The sequence below is a fragment of the Pseudovirgaria hyperparasitica genome (genome assembly GCF_010093815.1).
Source record: "Pseudovirgaria hyperparasitica strain CBS 121739 unplaced genomic scaffold EJ05scaffold_1, whole genome shotgun sequence".
Classification (NCBI taxonomy): Eukaryota; Fungi; Ascomycota; class Dothideomycetes; order Acrospermales; family Acrospermaceae; genus Pseudovirgaria; species Pseudovirgaria hyperparasitica.
In genome coordinates, this window is record NW_022985549.1 from 1,618,186 (window position 1) to 1,634,624 (window position 16,439).

Below are 16,439 nucleotides of genomic sequence, written 5' to 3' on the forward strand. Positions count from 1 at the left end.
GAATAAGTCTTCGTACAATACGAGTAGTATGAAGAGGCAAGCAGTTACTTGAAGGTCTCGATCGATGGAATCCACGAAAGTGAGTCGTCGTAGAATGTAAAGACGGAACTGTTGAACCATTAGGGCTATCTTATCTCCGAGCTTAAGCCAGTCAAAGTGGTTTAGCGCGCTCCAACCCACGCGACGCGACGAGTCGTCCTTGAGCTCCCAGTGTCTGCGAACATCCTCACTCCACCAGCTGCCAGATAGTAGAAACACTATCCAGTCCAATGCCTACGCCGTCCCGAAGTGCGCGCAGAGTAGCATCCTCCCAATTGGCACAGCCGACTACGTCAAACACGCCCTCGAAGCGCAAGCGAGATGAAGACCAATCGTCCGTATACGATGACTTTGAAGGTGCGCATGCCGCTGTCACGCCCCTGAAACGTCCGCGGAGAGGGCTCGTGAGCGTACCAAGTAGAGTTGAAAGTCCAAGGAGTAAAGAAACAGGAGTGAAAGGAACACCCCGAAAGCTGGCAAAGACAAGTCCTGTTATAGAAGATGACGAGCCAGCTCAGACTCGAACACCACGACGAAAAAATGGAGCAGCATATCGTGAGCCTGGAGCCACACCACAGAGCAAGAAAAAGCAGCCTCGAAAGAATGATGTAGTCGACGACCACAATGAAGGAACGAACCATGGCACAGAGCAGGATGATGAGGATGAACTGGCGCCAAAGCCAGTGTCTACACCAAAGACACCGAAAAGCAGGAAGAATCGCGCGCTAGATATGCTCGCGATTGACATGTTACCGTCAGGCGCGAAGGCGCCGAGATCATCGGTGACGCAGAGTAGGAACATACCCATACTGGCGGACGAAGGCGAGGTGGACGGGTCAATGGATATGGAACACAGCTATACACCGGGAAGAACCCAGAAGCAGATGCCACGGACTCCATTCACGAAGAAACTGCTGGAACTCAGCCCCAATGGAGTTGCACAGAACAGGCCCGTAGCAGAATGGACACCGAAGAAACCTATCAGCTCCTTGCAGACTGGCGACGTCGATAATCTGGGTCAGCTCAAGCTGCCTCGTGATGCCAAAGAACAGTTCCAAGCTTTCCTTCCAATTCTCCTAGAGAGAGTGACCAGCAAACGAGAAGGCCCGCTTGTAGGTCTCGATGAAGAGTACGCCAAAGTGCATCAACTACTACTCAACACAGTCGAGGCAGGGGAGGGCAATTCGATGCTACTCATAGGAGCTCGGGGGAGTGGCAAGTCTGCTCTTGTACGTAAGGCAATATCTGCTCTTTCAACAGATCATGCGGACGACTTCTACACCATACACCTGAACGGATTTATACATACGGACGACAAGATCGCACTGAAAGAGATATGGAGGCAGCTCGGAAAAGAGATGGAAGTGGACGATGATAGCAAGAACTATGCTGATACTTTGCTCAAGCTTCTGGCGCTCTTGTCGCAGCCCACTGAGCCCGATAATGAAGAAGCTGGGAGAGTAGCGAAGGCAGTGATATTCATAATGGACGAGTTTGACCTCTTTGCTTCGCATCCTCGACAAACCTTGTTATACAATCTCTTCGACATAGCACAGTCACGCAAGGCTCCCATCGCGGTACTCGGCCTTACAACACGGATAGACGTGGCAGAGAGCCTCGAAAAGCGTGTCAAGAGTCGCTTCAGTCATCGCTACGTCCACACCTCACTATCGAAAAGCCTGCCTGCATTCCGCGATCTCTGCAGAACCCTTCTCACCATCGAACCGACCGATCTCTCCGACACCGACCGCCACTATCACACCTTCACACCCAAATCACAGCCAAAATCAAAAACGCCAACATCCCCCGAGCCCTTCCTCACCGCCTGGAACTCCGCCATAGCCGCCCTCTTCGCCCACCAACGCTTCATCTCACGCACTCTGGCGCCCATCTTCCACACCACAAAATCGCCCGCTGCCCTCCTCTCCACACTACACCCATACATCGCCTCCCTCTCCAAGCACTCCACGCCCCCAACCCGCAGCACCCTCGTCTCATCCTGCCTCGCCCACCACCATCTCGCGCCGCCCTCCGCGCCAGACTCCAAACTGCACCTCCTGCCTTCTCTCTCCGTCCTCGCCCTCTCTCTGCTCATCGCCGCCGCTCGCCTCGACATCATCACCGACGCGCCCAGCTGCAACTTCAACATGGCGTATGCAGAGCTGTATGCGCTAGCAACGCGCGCGCGCATCAGTGCTGCGGCGTCTGGTCAGGCGGCTGTTGGCGCGGGTGTGCGTGTGTGGGGCCGCGAAGTCGCGCGGCGCGAGTGGGAGAAGTGTGTTGGATGGGAGCTGTTGCTGCCTGTTGTGGCGGGCGCGGCAGGTGCGGCGCTGGCGCCCACGAGTATGGTGCGCGCGGATGTGAGCCTGGAGGAGATTGCGGGAGTAGTGGGTGGCTTGGGTGTGGATCGTGTTGTGGAGGGCTGGTGTAGACAGTTATGATCCTCTTGTTGCATGCTAGGTAGAGGAAACAGGAGTCGGTTGGCGATCAGTTTGTAGACCTCCGTGAATGGATCTGCCTTTTCGCATTTTATAGGCATTTGCATAGCGGGTTCAAGTATGGTAAGGCTATAACGTAGATATTTCGAGATTTATTTACATGATATGCATCTAGATCGTATGACAGTCATACATAAAGGAACAATAAATTCACATCCTCCTCATAGTTTGGCCTTGCTCTGACCTAACAACTCCGCGCCTGCACCCGCAATGCACAGTTTTCCTGTCTCCACGACCTTCGTCTGGAAAATGACCTTATCTCCTTCTTTCCACATCTCCGTGCTCAGTGTCTGACCAGGCAGCACTGTGCCTGCGAAGCGCACCTTAATGTTCTTGAACGCACCATACTTCTGTAGGATATGCTTGGCCGAGATGCCGAAGAAGCACAGGCCATGCAGAATTGGCACCTTGAAGCCACCGACCTTGCTGAACTCGGGGTCGATGTGTAGCGGGTTGCGGTCACCTGACAACCGGTAGACAGCGGCCTGCTCCTCGGTCGTCTTCTCCTCGACAGTCGCATCGGGAGCACGCTTGGGCGGCTGGTGAACTGCAGTTGCGGCACCACGCTGAGTGCCCTTCTTGGGGCCACCAAAGCCTCCAGATCCGCGGATGAATGCTGAGGATTCGGAGTAGAAAACGTCTTCACCAGTGTTTGCGTCTTTGGTGGTGGCACCTGCCACGACGATAGCAGCGGCACCCTTGTCGACGACTTCGACAAGCTTGGGGTAGCAAACGAGCTTGGCTTCAGTTGGGATGGGGTATTTCTTGATCTCGAGATATTGTTCGCCGTGTAGCAGCATCATAGGGGAGAAGTTAGGTACGATACTGGCGATATCATAGGGGGTCGCAGCGTTGAAAGGAGGTATAACACCGAAGGATGGGATGACTTGGAAGTTCTCGTCGTTCTCGAATACGAGGGGAAGGTCGGTGCGTTTGGCACCAAGGCCTAGATCTGTAGACTGTTAATTACGAATACCATAGTGCGCATAGTATGGACATACTGTATAGGATGACGTCCTTCTCGGTGTACTCGAATGGTGTGCCGTCGGCCTTTGCACTCTTCGCTTGCTCAATCTTGGCATTGTAGTCCTCCTCGTCATCATCACCTGAACCGTTGCTACGGTTCTTGAAGTTGGCCAGGATGGCCTCCAGGCCAGCGTTGGAGTCACCAGGGTGGTCCGCACGACCATCGTCGAAGTTGATGATCTTCTCCCACTTCTCGAGGACATGCTCAGGGGTAAGGGTGACATCGATGGGGAAGCCGTGACCACCACTTCGTTGCCACCTTGTCTGAGCTTGCCAGCCAGAACCGACTTCGTAGAGCCCGCCGGTCGGCTCAGGGCACTTGTCCGAGGCGAGCAGAAGGACCATGGGAGCGACAAAGTCGGGCTTGAGAGCTTGTACGACCTCCTCAGGCATGATGGTTCTCGTCATATTCGTGCCTGCGTTTGGTGCGATCGTGTTGACATAAATGTTGTACTTTGCGCCCTCACGGGCGAGCGCACGTGAGAACCCTAGGATACCAATCTTGGCAGTAGAGTAGTTGGCCTGACCGAAGCTACCGTAGATACCACTAGTAGAGGCAGTGTTGATCACACGACCGTACTTTTGCTTGAGGAAGTAGGGCCAGGCAGCCTTCGTGACCTTGTAGGTTCCACGTAGATGGACGTTCATGACGGAGTTCCATAGATCCTCGGTCTGATTGTGGAAGGCCTTGTCGCGGAGGATACCAGCGTTGTTGATTAGGATATCAATGCGACCATACTTATCAATCGCAGTCTTCACCACCGCCTCACCGTCTTCGACATTGTTCTTGTCTCCAACAGCTTCTCCGCCAAGCTTCTGAATCTCCTGAACGACAGCATCGGGGTTCATCAAGTCGTTAATAACGAGCTTAGCGCCTGCCTTGGCGAATTGCAGAGCATATGCGCGACCTAGGCCACCACCAGCACCTGTGATGACCACAACCTTGCCCTTCAGGTTGACATCTTCACCCTGCTTATTCGTGGGCATTTGGTTCGCTTGCTCGAGCAGATCCATGAATTCTGCAGGGCCCGATGGATATTGAGGTTCCTTGTAGTTGACCACTTCGTCCCAGCGGGCAAGGATAGCACCAGGGTTCATGGACTCGTCGGCCTTGAGGCAAGCACCCTTTGCACGCTCCCATCGGAGCTTGGCCACATGGCCACCACCAACTTCGAAGATAGAGCCAGTCTCCCTGGTGTTGTTCTTGTGTACCAAGGTAGCTACAAGTGGAACAACCCATTCAGGCTTGAGGTTCTCAAGAACGTCTGGTGGCATCACAGTAGCAGTCATACGGGAGGCGGCAATAGGTGCAATAACATTGCAGATTATGTTGTACTTGACACCCTCTTTAGCCAAGGTTTCCGTAAAGCCAACAAGACCAAGCTTAGCAGCTATGTATGTGTTAGCGGTGCGTTTCGATCCTTATCCGTTTCATGACATACCGGAGTAGTTGGTTTGTCCAAAAGATCCGAACAGACCGGCCGCGGATGCAGTGTTAATGATACGTCCATATTTTTGTTTTTTGAAGTGCGGCCATGCGGCATGTGCGCATTTGTATGCTCCGAAGACGTGGACCTTCATTATCAAATCCCAGTCCTCGTCCTTCATATTCTTGAACGATATATCTCGCAGGATTCCGGCATTGTTGATGAGTACGTCAATACGACCGAAGGCCTTGATAGCGGTCTCAATGATCTTATCGCCATTCTCGACGCTGTCGTAGTTTGGTACAGCGTTACCACCGGCCTTCTTGATCTCATCGACAACGGTGTCAGCTGCCTAATAGTCTATTGTCAGCTCGCTGAGCTATAAAAAGATGATACTCAGTGCTCATCAGGCACCATATGGCCCGCCTGCTGACGCACTAATGCCCAGTGTTATTTGAGGAAATTGCCAGACATACCTTGGCGCTACCACTGCCGTCGCCTTTGAAGCCACCGCCCAAGTCGTTCACAACGACATTGGCACCTCGTGCGCCAAAGAATGTAGCATAGGCTTTTCCGAGACCGCCACCAGCTCCCGTCACCACAACGGTCTGGCCGTCATATCTCAGCTCCTCTGGCATTGTGTATATGTGCACAGCTCTTTCGACTATGTGGTATCCCAAATCGATTCGTCAATCTGAGCGCGCAGTAACTAGTCTTTTGTGCTAGCTAGCTTTCTCAGACTCTAGGTGGAGGTGTTTAGAAGAGCAGAAATGTGGCTCGACTTTCGGCTTGAGTGGAATGTTTCGTTGAGAGAAAATAAGAGAGGCCACGAACTGTGGGAAGAGAAGAACTGAAGCTATACCGAGCATATGATTGACGTCGGCATCGGCAGCAGCAGCAGCAACCACGGCACCGATGTCGTCAGCTGAGCCGAGGTAGATTCGAGCGCCATTTTCGGTAAGCGCCTGTGTGGGGTAATTAGTGCAGGAGTATCCACGGTGGTAGCTGCAGTTTTCACATGCTCGCAACATGGCAGGACGCTACTTGCTTACCTTTGAACCCTTATAGCCTTGCCTTATTTCGACAAGACGTCTACTTGAGACATGATACTTGCCTAAATGAATAGACTAGCATACATTACTCTTCTACAGTGAATGCCCCGGGAGAACACATAAAACGCACCCGAGGAACTCTATGGCCTCGTCGCTTCCTGCGTACGCTGCTCGTCTTCGATGTCCAGAGTCTTTGGCTTTCAGTAACAACATAAGGAACAGCATGACAATGAGAATATATTTTCTCTACTATGTCTTAGCAAAGACTCCACTTATAGCCTTCTTGGGACTACTCTTCCTACCCTGCCTGTTAAGCGGTCGTTGACTGTAACGCTAATCTGCCCGTGTAGATCTCGATGATCGTACATATTGCTACTGTATATTGGTACTTGTTGAGGTTCGTTCAAATAAAATCTATGGTACACCGACGCGTCGTCCCGCTGGCTCCATCCGTCGCTGGAGAATCCTAGCAATCAGAAATGCTATTCGACAGGGCGGACGGGAGGGACGATCTCATCCCTTAACCAAAAAGACCTTGCAGTAAATTCTATAGAATCGGTAAGGGGCTGGACAGTCATAAAATAAAAATGCCCACTCGACGGTTTCGATGAGTCCTTGGGCGGGGAATGGGCGAAGACCACGCCCGGAGACGACAAGTATGACAAACGCCGCACTAACTGTGGCCAACATGGCGCAACGCGCATATTGTTGGCATAACGTGATCGGAACGCCATGCGATCTACGAGGTCGGTGTGGACGGATGTTCGTGCCGCATGCTGCAGCCTACAGACGGCAAAGACTCAGGGCTGTGTTTACCGACGTGAGGCGACATATACCGCGCCTCTACTCAGCTCTTTGATGATAGGATATAGAGCAATGGTGAGCGACACGACTAAAATTTGCCAGCTGTAAGTAAGTACCTGGTGTTTTTGTTGGTAGCAAATTACGGTACCTGGATCGTGTCTGCCTTGTGTTTTGCAGTAGGCACAGGGAAGTGTCAGTCTTTGTGACACCGCATGTTCACAGCCGCACCTGTAAGAGCTCTTATGTTAGGCATCGCACGAATCATGGTATCTAGTCGAATATATGCCGTTATAGGCAGGAGGCTGTATTCTTGTCCAGTCCATTACCGCGCAAGCGCTACAATTGAACTAAGCAGTAGGATGTAGTAGATTCAGCCATGGGGGGCTTGTTCACAGCTAGGGGGAACAAACGCACACCGTGATTCTTCTAAACGAAAAGAATGGGATACTTAAAACTCTCATTGGTGCCTGGCCTTCCAAATACTATCAGGTTGCTTGTGCCAAACAGATCCACAGGCGCAGACATTGAACGGACTTTGTAGAATATACCAGCACCATTGTACTCAATCAGACGTCATGCGCTAATAAAGGTCAGCAGGATAGGGTTACCCAACACGACCATACTAGCTCTCGATGTCATAATTGGTTGTCGATCGTTCTCCTGACTGTCACAGTAAATTTACCATATACCTAATATAGATTTCACAAGCAAGGACCATAGCCATGGTACCAAGTCATAGGGATGTGACCACACTTCGCGTCTAATATCCCATGTCCGCTAAGCTCAGTCTCCTGCAGATATACGGGGATCTAACGACCCGGCATCGGTATTATAGCCCTATAGGGCTATGTTAGCAAGGATGAGTAGGCCAGGCTATCAGGTTATGTCGAGATCATCTGCAACTACCCGTCCAATTGTAAACCTCAATTCTCATGTTACGAGTCAGATATACAACTCATCATGGTAATGTTGAAAGAACACCATTCGAGATGCACGTTGAGCACTCCGCTGGTCTCGAATTACAAGGGAGGCTATTGAGAGAACCTTCATATTGTAACGGTCAGATTAGTGCTGTATATGTAATATTACGGCTGGGAATTGGTTTTCCTAATCTTAGGCTGTTTATATACTGATTGAATAGTTGTAATGTAAGTACTGGCAGGTTTTCAGCGTTGATTTTGCTCTTGAACAATGCTTTGAGTAACTCAGGGATGAGTTAGTGGTATTTGCCTCTATGGAGGCGAATACAATATCATGGTCTTCTATTCTGCCTATTTGTTTGATTCTACGGCACGGCTCAAAGTTGCTTGAATGACGTGGGTAAATTCCAGCTACGGCGTTAGATGTAATGTCCCAGTGGCTACGAGTGGCGTAGCCATCTCGCTTGAAGAAATGCATAGTCTTGTATGGCAAGGCCACTTATTATCTTTTCGACTTGGAGACGGTCAATGGACTAATCAGGCGGCACGCGTTGGCGTTCTTACGAAAGTGGAGAAATGCGGCGAACTCATAGCGCAAACAAAGTAGGTGCTTATCAGTATGCCTTGCTCGGTGTCTGAATGGACATGAACGAAGACACTGAAATATAGACACGACTGTGACCTAGGCACTTCGAGCCGACCAAGTTACGTTTCCAGAAGACGAGTCAAGGAGGCGTATAACAAGTCAGTGTGAAGATCCCAGCTAGAATGAGCCCATATCTCCTAAGTGAAGACTCCACAGCAAAATTGGACCTTGACTCTCTCTTACTGTGTGCTAGACAAGCTCGTTTGACCGTTCCTGCAGTTGAGCCCCGGCTGTCACATCTAGGCCATCCTAGAGCATGAAGGGGCGTCATAACCTCGTATGCCGTATAAAGTACCGCCGGTACAACTGACTGAATTGTTGATAGCATCACATTTTCACTTTGGACAGCCCACTGCACACATAATTCTCCTGAGTGGTACCACCCTTGATTCTCATAGAACGACATCAGGAGCAACAATGTCCGACAGCTACGAAAACGCAGAGATAGAAGTTGAAATGGAGCGTACGGAATTCATGGGAAGGGAATATCAGACCTGGTCTGTAGAGCAGAACGTATATAAGGTTCCAATTGACGATGTAAGTTTGGTTGTAAGCCCTCAATCTCGCTTTCTGACCTAATTCTGGCAATACTGGCAGCGGCAACTAACTTGGTATATAGGAAGAAGAAGACCGTCTGGAAGAGGAACATGCTATTATCTCTGGATTTTTCAGTACCACGGGTGAGGATCGTCTGTACTTCGCTCCGTTGACCAGACCCAAGAACATTCTTGAATGTGGCTATGGTAGAGGTCATTGGGCCATTGCGATCGCCAATCAGTTCCCAGATTCAACTGTAAGCTGAAATGGACGCATGGTAGCTGTAATTGAAGAGCGGTACTAAGTTTACTTGCAGGTTTGTGGCGTTGATATCAACTGGGAGGCACTTCCAGAAGAGCCTGAGAATCTTGTCCTCGAATGGGCTAACCTCAACAAGAATATAACATCCAAAAGTAAATCTGGGGAGCTGCAACAAGGAAAGTTCGATTACATCCATTCGAGATTCATTGCATTCGGACTCAGAGAAAAGAGATGGCCGAGCTACGTCAAAGAACTGAGAAGTCTCGTCAAGAGGGGTGGCTATGTTGAATTCGTAGAGTATGATTTCTTGTTCCAGTCTGATAGTGGATGGTGCGGCTATGATCCGAAGCAATTCGCAATTGGGCAGCTGTCGGATTATGTTCGCGATTGGCAGACGCGTTACCACTCCAGTGATGCGCGTGCTAGTACAAAGCTTGCGACCTTGATGGGAGACGCTGGCTACAAAAACGTAGTATCTGGGATGTATCAAGTACCTATCGGCAGCTGGGGTGATAGTAAGTTTCTAGTCTTGGGTATGTTGAACTGGTCCTTGCTTATGGCATCTCTTTCAGGTGAACACCATCGCTACTGGGGGGAGCGAAACAAAAACAACACCAAAAGGCTTTTAGAATCTTTTGCTCTATGGCCACTTTCAGAATTTGGCTGGCCAGATTCAGAAGCCACAGTTCGCAGTTTGATAACAAGAGCTCAGCAGGATCTGGATAATCCGCACCTTCGGTTATACATCCGCCTGTAAGTGACTGGAGCCTATCGCCTAATCTAGCTAATTGTTGGTATAGCTATTATGCGTATGGATCGCGCTGAAGAGACATGTTTGGTTAGGTGGTATATGTTGTAGACTGTTCCTCAAGGAGATTCTGAAGCGGAAATTGCTTGATAGTTATAAGGTGTACTTATACGTAGCTTCTCCACGTGGGGCACCTCGTGGTGATGATGATTAGCTCATCCTTTTGACAAAGCTCTCTGTCGCTGTTTGTTGGCTTCTAATAGATGTTACCTTCAATTCTCTGATCATACTGGCTCGGAAATCGATAACTGGAGCTCAATTGCCGATAGCGCATAGTGAAGAAATTTGTCTATCCTACTGTATACTTGAGCACAGTCACACGATCAAATAATGGTAAGGTATGAAATCTTCTTGCCATAAAGAGGGCCCATGTAGGAAGTCTTATCTGAGATCTATTGTCTGAAACAGAAAGGTTTAATTTCTGCGTACGATACATCATTTAGGTATTTTTCATCACGCCTAGGTGCATCCGGATCTGCCCACGCCTCGTGTCATACGTCAACATGTTTTTATTTCCCCTGTGCTTCCACAAAAACTTCGGAAACGTCGGGACTTCGAACATTTCCGCCGTGCTACCGTGTCCGGATCAGCGCATCGCTTCGGTCCATTTGCATCTCAGAATCTCCGCACGCATCCGCGCTTTGTGTTGTAGCCAACCGTGGCCGAAATATTCCATTCGTCTTGTCGGAAAAATTCGTTGCCATGAAATTTCAGGTGGGCGGACACCATGACACCGATGATCACTATAGCTATTTTTTCCTGACGGGAGCTCTTGTTCCGGTCGGCTCTGCGCATCCATTTAGCCAGAATCTAAACTTCGTATTTGTATCAGAAGCTGTCGGACGATATCTGCAATATACCGCTGCATACGCTAGCCTAGCCACCCTGTAGTGCCGCGTTACATGGAATGCTAGTCAGTGCATATTCCGAGGCCTCAACCTTAGTGCTATATCGTTAATTAGTACTTAAAGCCATGTGGGTTCGCTGCTATGCCTGGTCTATGACGGCACGGCGCGATTCTTGCCACCTCACCATTATGAAGTTCATCACTATCGTGGCGGTGGCTGGTGCTCTGGGTTTTGCTACTGCAATACCAACCCAGGAAAATGGTTACGGCAAAGGCTGGGATTTGCGAAATTTCAAGAGCCTCGTCGCTTTCGGCGATAGTTACACAGACGAGGTTTGTACAACAACGCGCTAGGCTTCATGCTTGGGGATTGACAATTCGTAGTCAAGACTGGCATACTTTTCTGAGAACGGGGCTGCACCACCCGTCGGCACGATTCTACAGGAGGTCAGTAGCAGCACAAAAATTGATAGTCTTTTGGCTCATTGACGCAGGGCCTCGCAACCTCTACAGGCGGCCGTGTCTGGGCTCGTTATGTCGTGCAATACACTGGGGTCAACCTCTACAATTATGCTGTGTCTGGCGCGGTATGCTCAAACGATATAACGCCCCGATTCTTATCGGAAGCGCTTGGCCTATTCCCGTCCGTTCAGCAGTATGAGATCCCAGCCTTCATTGCAGACTCCGCATATGTCTCACCTCAGGGCAACAAGGTGCTCGATATCCCAGCAGACCAGACAGTGTACGCCATATGGATTGGGACGAATGATCTTGGTAACAAGGCATTCCTCACCGACTCCCAGGTCAAAGGCAAAACCCTGGTCGACTATATGGACTGCGTCTACAGTGCACTTGACGAGGTGTACAAGAATGGCGGGAGATATTTTGTCGTGATGAACGTTGCACCATTGCAACTACTCCCACAGTACGCAGTACCTGAAGCTGGTGGTCTCAGTGCGACGCAATACTGGAAAGATAAGCCCAGTAATATCACTGAAATAAGCTATCGTATGCTGGAGTCTGTTGTCACTGTCAACGACATCTACAAGTACAAAACGCCGTACGAGGTGAAAGTGGCACAACGCTACCCCGGCGCACAGTTTGCGGTATTCGACACAAATGCCTTAGTAAGTTGAACCTATCATTCGACGGCTTAACTTTCCTGACCAGTGCCTCAGCTTTCCGACATATACTATCATCCCGAGCAATTTTTAAATGGTACTGCTCCTCTAGACGTCACAAGCTCTGTGAACGTGTGTGATGCGGTCACTGAGAAGTGTACGCGTGATCCTAATGCAGATGCATATGCATGGTTTGACGCTCTGCATCCGAGTGAACAGACCGATCGCATTATCGCTCGCGAGTTTGTGGAATTGACCAAAGGAGCTAGCAAATACGCGACATACTGGGGCTGCGAAGAAGGAAATTTGAGCACTTAGAATAGTGATATAGCATCGATGAGATGATTTGTTCCAAGACATGAAGTTTGTATTGATTGTCAAACAGTTTTGATTATCACGTGCATTGCTTAGGTATTTCGGTGTCCGTGCCGCTTTAGCCGCAAACACCGACCTCTCCTTTTGAACGAAACACCAAGCTCACACCACTAAACAAGTCTCGCTTCTTTGTAGCATTCGCGCAAATCGGATTGAAACATAGATAATGGCGCGCTCTCTTTTCACGAGGAAAAAGGACCTTATATATTTGATCTTCTTCTTTTCACATATTCCCATTGTGTTCCGTAAGTACCAGTACATTCCATGGCACACATCCTGAGGTCTCTTATATACAAATGTTGACCGACCCAACAATGCTGTTGATTGTGAATGTACTATACTGGAAAAAGCCCCGAGTTGACCATTTCTGCAGTGTTCGACTTGACGCCATTGTATCCCGACTACTTCAAGCCAACATGGATGAAAGATCTGATGACATGGTACATCGCGACGTATAAGGATCAAAACTTCATTTCTCCACAGTACGGGCAACACTCTTTCCCAATGCGGCTTTGCTAACTTATGACGTGCGTAAGACCTTGGTTCACTGCATGCCGTTGGATGGAGCTCTTCTACCACGCACCGCTTAGTCTGTGGGCAGTGCGGGCGATCTGGAGAGGTATGTCGAATCCCTCATCTCTTCTAGCCAGAATCTGTTATTGGAGCATGTGCGAGCGATGTGGAAGACGCCGTCAATCAATCAAGCTTACCGCAATGTATGCCACGGCCTGATAACAATACGCAGACAACCCCAACCTTCCCATTCACCTTCTTGTCTTCGCAGTGCAAACCGCTGTCACGACTTTCATCTGCATCGTCGATTTCGTCAGCTGGGATGTGATCACGACGGATGAGAAGGTGCAGATTGGCACGCTCTATGGACCGTATTTGCTGCTTGGTACGTTCTATGGCGTGTTCCGTAATGTGTAGGTGATTACTGACGTGGCGTATAGCGGTGCTCATGGGACTAGATATGCTGGGCAGGCTGAAGAAGACGACGGGTGCATTAATGGGGAAGAGCAGGGCGCTCAAGAACAGATGAGCGAGAGTGACGCTAGAGTATCAGGATCGCGTCCAGCATGCGCGTGTAGGACGAGGAGAAGCATTTGCAGATAAACAAAGTGAAACATCACTTTGACGCCCAACCCCTAAGCGTCCCTACGTCATAGCAGCCAATAACCAATGATAGCAGCATAGCTACCTAAACAGGCAATCCAATGACCACCATCGTGGAAGTTCGTGGTCAAAAGTGATGCTCTTGGCTGGACCCTGGCTCAGGACCTGTTTCTAACAGACAAATCTGAAACACGCCCTATGATATACGTCATAACAGCCGATAGCCAATAACAGCCACCTCTCATGGCGTACACACTGAAATAGGCAGTCTATAGTGTATTATCGTGGAAGTTCGTGGTCAAAAGTGATGGTCTTGGCTGGACCCTGTATACTAATAAATAAACCTGAAACACAGCCTACCCCGTGTCATACGTCATAGTATCCGATAACCAATAATAGTAATCTCTCTGAGCATAGCCATCGAAATAGGCAATCCTTTAAGACATTATCGTGGAAGTTCGTGGCCAAACTTGATGGTCTTGGCTGGACCCTGGCTTAAGCCTATTCTGGCCGATAGTGGGTCTAGAAAAGTGAATAGGCTGATAAACAAACATTTGAACAAAGATAACACGCGACGGCGTGTGTCATAGTGGCCTATAGCTAATAATAGCATCTCCTTGGCCTAGGGCTGACCAAACAGGTAATAATACGACATCATCGTTGAAGTTCGTGGCCAAACTAGATGCTCTTGGCTGGACCCTGAAGTAAGACCTGACCTTTTCAAAGTATAGAAGCAGGAGAAGTGAACAGCCGCTAGACAGAGTTAGAAGCGAATAGAGGGCCTAGGCCTTGGTGAAAGAGGTAATAAACTGTATGGTCATGGTCGTGGAAGTTCGTGGTCAAACTTGATGCTCTTGGCTGGACCCTGAAGTCGAATACAACGATCTGAAACATAGGAGTTGAGGAACTGAAACGCCACTAGGAGCGGTATCAGAGCGAATAGAAGGCCAGGCCCTGGTGAAAGAGGCAATAGAGTGTATAGTCGTGGAAGTTCGTGGTCAAATTTGATGGTCTTGGCTGGACCCTGATGATTCTGAAACAGGAGACCAAACGCCGCTAGAATGGGTTAGAGCGAATGGAAGGCCCGGGATAGCTGGACGCTGGCGAAAGAGGTAATAGAGTGTATAGTCGTGGAAGTTCGTGGTCAAACTTGATGGTCTTGGCTGGACCCTGGATACTGTAAGGCCTGCTGGGAGCTGTTCAAGGAGAAGTCAGTGGAGACAGTGAGAGATGATGCTTGAGTGAACGCTGAGCGTTACTTGAATTCACACACACACACAAGGTTTGTGTTCGCATCCGCAACGCAAAGCAGTCAGACGTCTCATGATTCTTTCCTCTCCTCTACATGCTGGATGGAGGACTATGACTATGCAAAGTAGCCGTCAATGCTTCTCCGAAACACCCCGTTCTGTAATCTCCTTCCTATCAGAACGAGCTTGCCTTCACTGCCGCGTGTCTGGTCCGAGTTTCCAGGACTATCCTTCTCGTCTAGGATATCAAATACTTCACGCACTCCCTGTATCAGCTTCACTCCGCCGCCTTTGACCAATATCCTTCCCTTCAGCCTATGGATTTCGAAGGAAGCCTCCTGCTGTCCCTCTCCAGGGAGTATATTCTCCCACAGTGTACTCCGTAGCCACGCGTCCAGCTTTTCCAGCCCATTCTCATCAAGCTCAGGCACACCCAACGTGACCGTAGAGATCGCGGGATCGAGATGGGAGTGGCCCTTTGATGCAAAGTCTAGCTCTGCGGTAGTTATCGAGTCGTACGCATGCAAGTCTAATAGCACTCCTTCTAGCTGTGGTACCTTCGAATGACTTGTGATGTGGACTCGTGCAAGCCCATTCACTGCCTTGATCCGCCCTAGCACATTCTCCAGTTCCTCATCTGTGACTAAATCGCTTTTATTCAAGACGATGACGTCCGCGTGGCTCAACTGTAGATGTGCTGTTGTAAGCTCCGGGCCATTGTGATCGTGGTCCTGAGCATCTGGCCTGGTTTCTGGTGATGGTTCGTCGAGAGACTTGAGTACATTCTTGGCGTCGACAAGTGTGACAATGCCGTCGAGGTAGATGGTGCTGCCTAGACCTTCGTCGACCCAGAATAGGGGTGCGATGTTGCCTGGGTCTGCAAGGCCGGTCGTTTCGAGGAGGATGTAGTCGAAGGCGCCTTGGCGTTCCATGAGTGATTCTATGGCTGCCACACCGGAGTCTCTGGATGGTGTAAGTACTCGAACGAGGAGTATAGAGGATGATATACTTGACAGAGCAGCATATGCAGCCATTCGCAAGTTCGAGCCATTCCTCGACTTCCTGGCCATCTTTGTTGACAGTAAGGGACTTTTCAATGTCCGTCGCTAAGGTATATCAGTGTGAAGATACTTATATTAGAGCTAAAGCAGCTCACAATCGCCAAACTCTATGATATATCAGTATACATATGGTTGACAGTGCCGTTGTGTCTACATGCCGTTCAGGATGACGGCTACCCTTTTGCCGTGTTTTTCATTGAGGATATAGTTAAGCAGAGTGGTTTTGCCTGCTCCGAGATATCCTTATGATGTTCAGTGCCGCATCATCGCAGTTTGAGAGGTGTAGCACACCTGTGACGATTGTTATAGGCACTTTCGTAATGCTGCTGACTTCTTCTCGCTCCTGGTCTGGTGCTCCGATTGAAGTGGTCGTCTCGTCGGTAGGTACCAACGATGGGGGTTCGTCATCTAAATCTGCGTCCATGTCCATTGTATATATTCCAAAAGGCGTTGTCGACGCCCGCTATCTAGTTGCTGGCTGATGCTAGCATGCAAATGTATTGTGTAAGAGACGCGAAACCCTCTGGGATTTCAAAATAAAGCCTAACGTGTGCGACCAGAGCAATCCAGTTAATCCTGACACGATGCAGTCTAAATGTGATATTGTGTATATCTTATAAGTGTGCTCAGTGGTTCAAGTGTGTAGGGTCT

General features: G+C 49.6%; 6 protein-coding genes across 6 annotated transcripts; 4 read left to right on the top strand and 2 right to left on the bottom strand.

Annotated features, from left to right (window-relative positions):
* Positions 1-269: 269 nt before the first annotated feature.
* Positions 270-2,480, top strand: EJ05DRAFT_506614 (uncharacterized protein; the record flags this gene model as incomplete). Its single annotated transcript, XM_033747838.1, has 1 exon — positions 270-2,480. The coding sequence occupies one exon, from the start codon at positions 270-272 to the stop codon at positions 2,478-2,480; it is 2,211 nt and encodes a 736-aa protein (XP_033605411.1).
* Positions 2,481-2,564: 84 nt separating this feature from the next.
* On the bottom strand, positions 2,565-5,873 carry EJ05DRAFT_530082 (multifunctional beta-oxidation protein-like protein). The gene is made up of 4 exons (XM_033748948.1): positions 5,467-5,873; positions 5,006-5,342; positions 3,539-4,954; positions 2,565-3,489 (listed from the first exon to the last, which is right to left on the bottom strand). The coding sequence occupies exons 1-4, from the start codon at positions 5,626-5,628 to the stop codon at positions 2,699-2,701; spliced, it is 2,706 nt and encodes a 901-aa protein (XP_033605412.1). The 5' UTR covers positions 5,629-5,873; the 3' UTR covers positions 2,565-2,698.
* Positions 5,874-8,829: 2,956 nt separating this feature from the next.
* Positions 8,830-9,967, top strand: EJ05DRAFT_495809 (uncharacterized protein; the record flags this gene model as incomplete). The annotated part of the gene is made up of 4 exons (XM_033746292.1): positions 8,830-8,949; positions 9,032-9,205; positions 9,266-9,725; positions 9,783-9,967. The coding sequence occupies 4 exons, from the start codon at positions 8,830-8,832 to the stop codon at positions 9,965-9,967; spliced, it is 939 nt and encodes a 312-aa protein (XP_033605413.1).
* Positions 9,968-11,054: 1,087 nt separating this feature from the next.
* EJ05DRAFT_481824 (GDSL lipase/acylhydrolase family protein) lies at positions 11,055-12,304 on the top strand (the record flags this gene model as incomplete). Its single annotated transcript, XM_033745117.1, has 4 exons — positions 11,055-11,198; positions 11,250-11,312; positions 11,360-11,992; positions 12,044-12,304. The coding sequence occupies 4 exons, from the start codon at positions 11,055-11,057 to the stop codon at positions 12,302-12,304; spliced, it is 1,101 nt and encodes a 366-aa protein (XP_033605414.1).
* A 170-nt stretch (positions 12,305-12,474) lies between these two features.
* On the top strand, positions 12,475-13,828 carry EJ05DRAFT_471924 (uncharacterized protein). Its single transcript, XM_033743071.1, has 4 exons — positions 12,475-12,843; positions 12,898-12,980; positions 13,107-13,259; positions 13,315-13,828. Exons 1-4 carry the CDS (start codon positions 12,692-12,694, stop codon positions 13,401-13,403), a joined length of 477 nt encoding a protein of 158 aa, XP_033605415.1. The 5' UTR covers positions 12,475-12,691; the 3' UTR covers positions 13,404-13,828.
* Positions 13,829-14,784: 956 nt separating this feature from the next.
* On the bottom strand, positions 14,785-16,419 carry EJ05DRAFT_471927 (cobW-domain-containing protein). The gene is made up of 5 exons (XM_033743072.1): positions 16,080-16,419; positions 15,947-16,030; positions 15,884-15,895; positions 15,737-15,833; positions 14,785-15,690 (listed from the first exon to the last, which is right to left on the bottom strand). Exons 1-5 carry the CDS (start codon positions 16,216-16,218, stop codon positions 14,844-14,846), a joined length of 1,179 nt encoding a protein of 392 aa, XP_033605416.1. The 5' UTR covers positions 16,219-16,419; the 3' UTR covers positions 14,785-14,843.
* Positions 16,420-16,439: the final 20 nt, after the last annotated feature.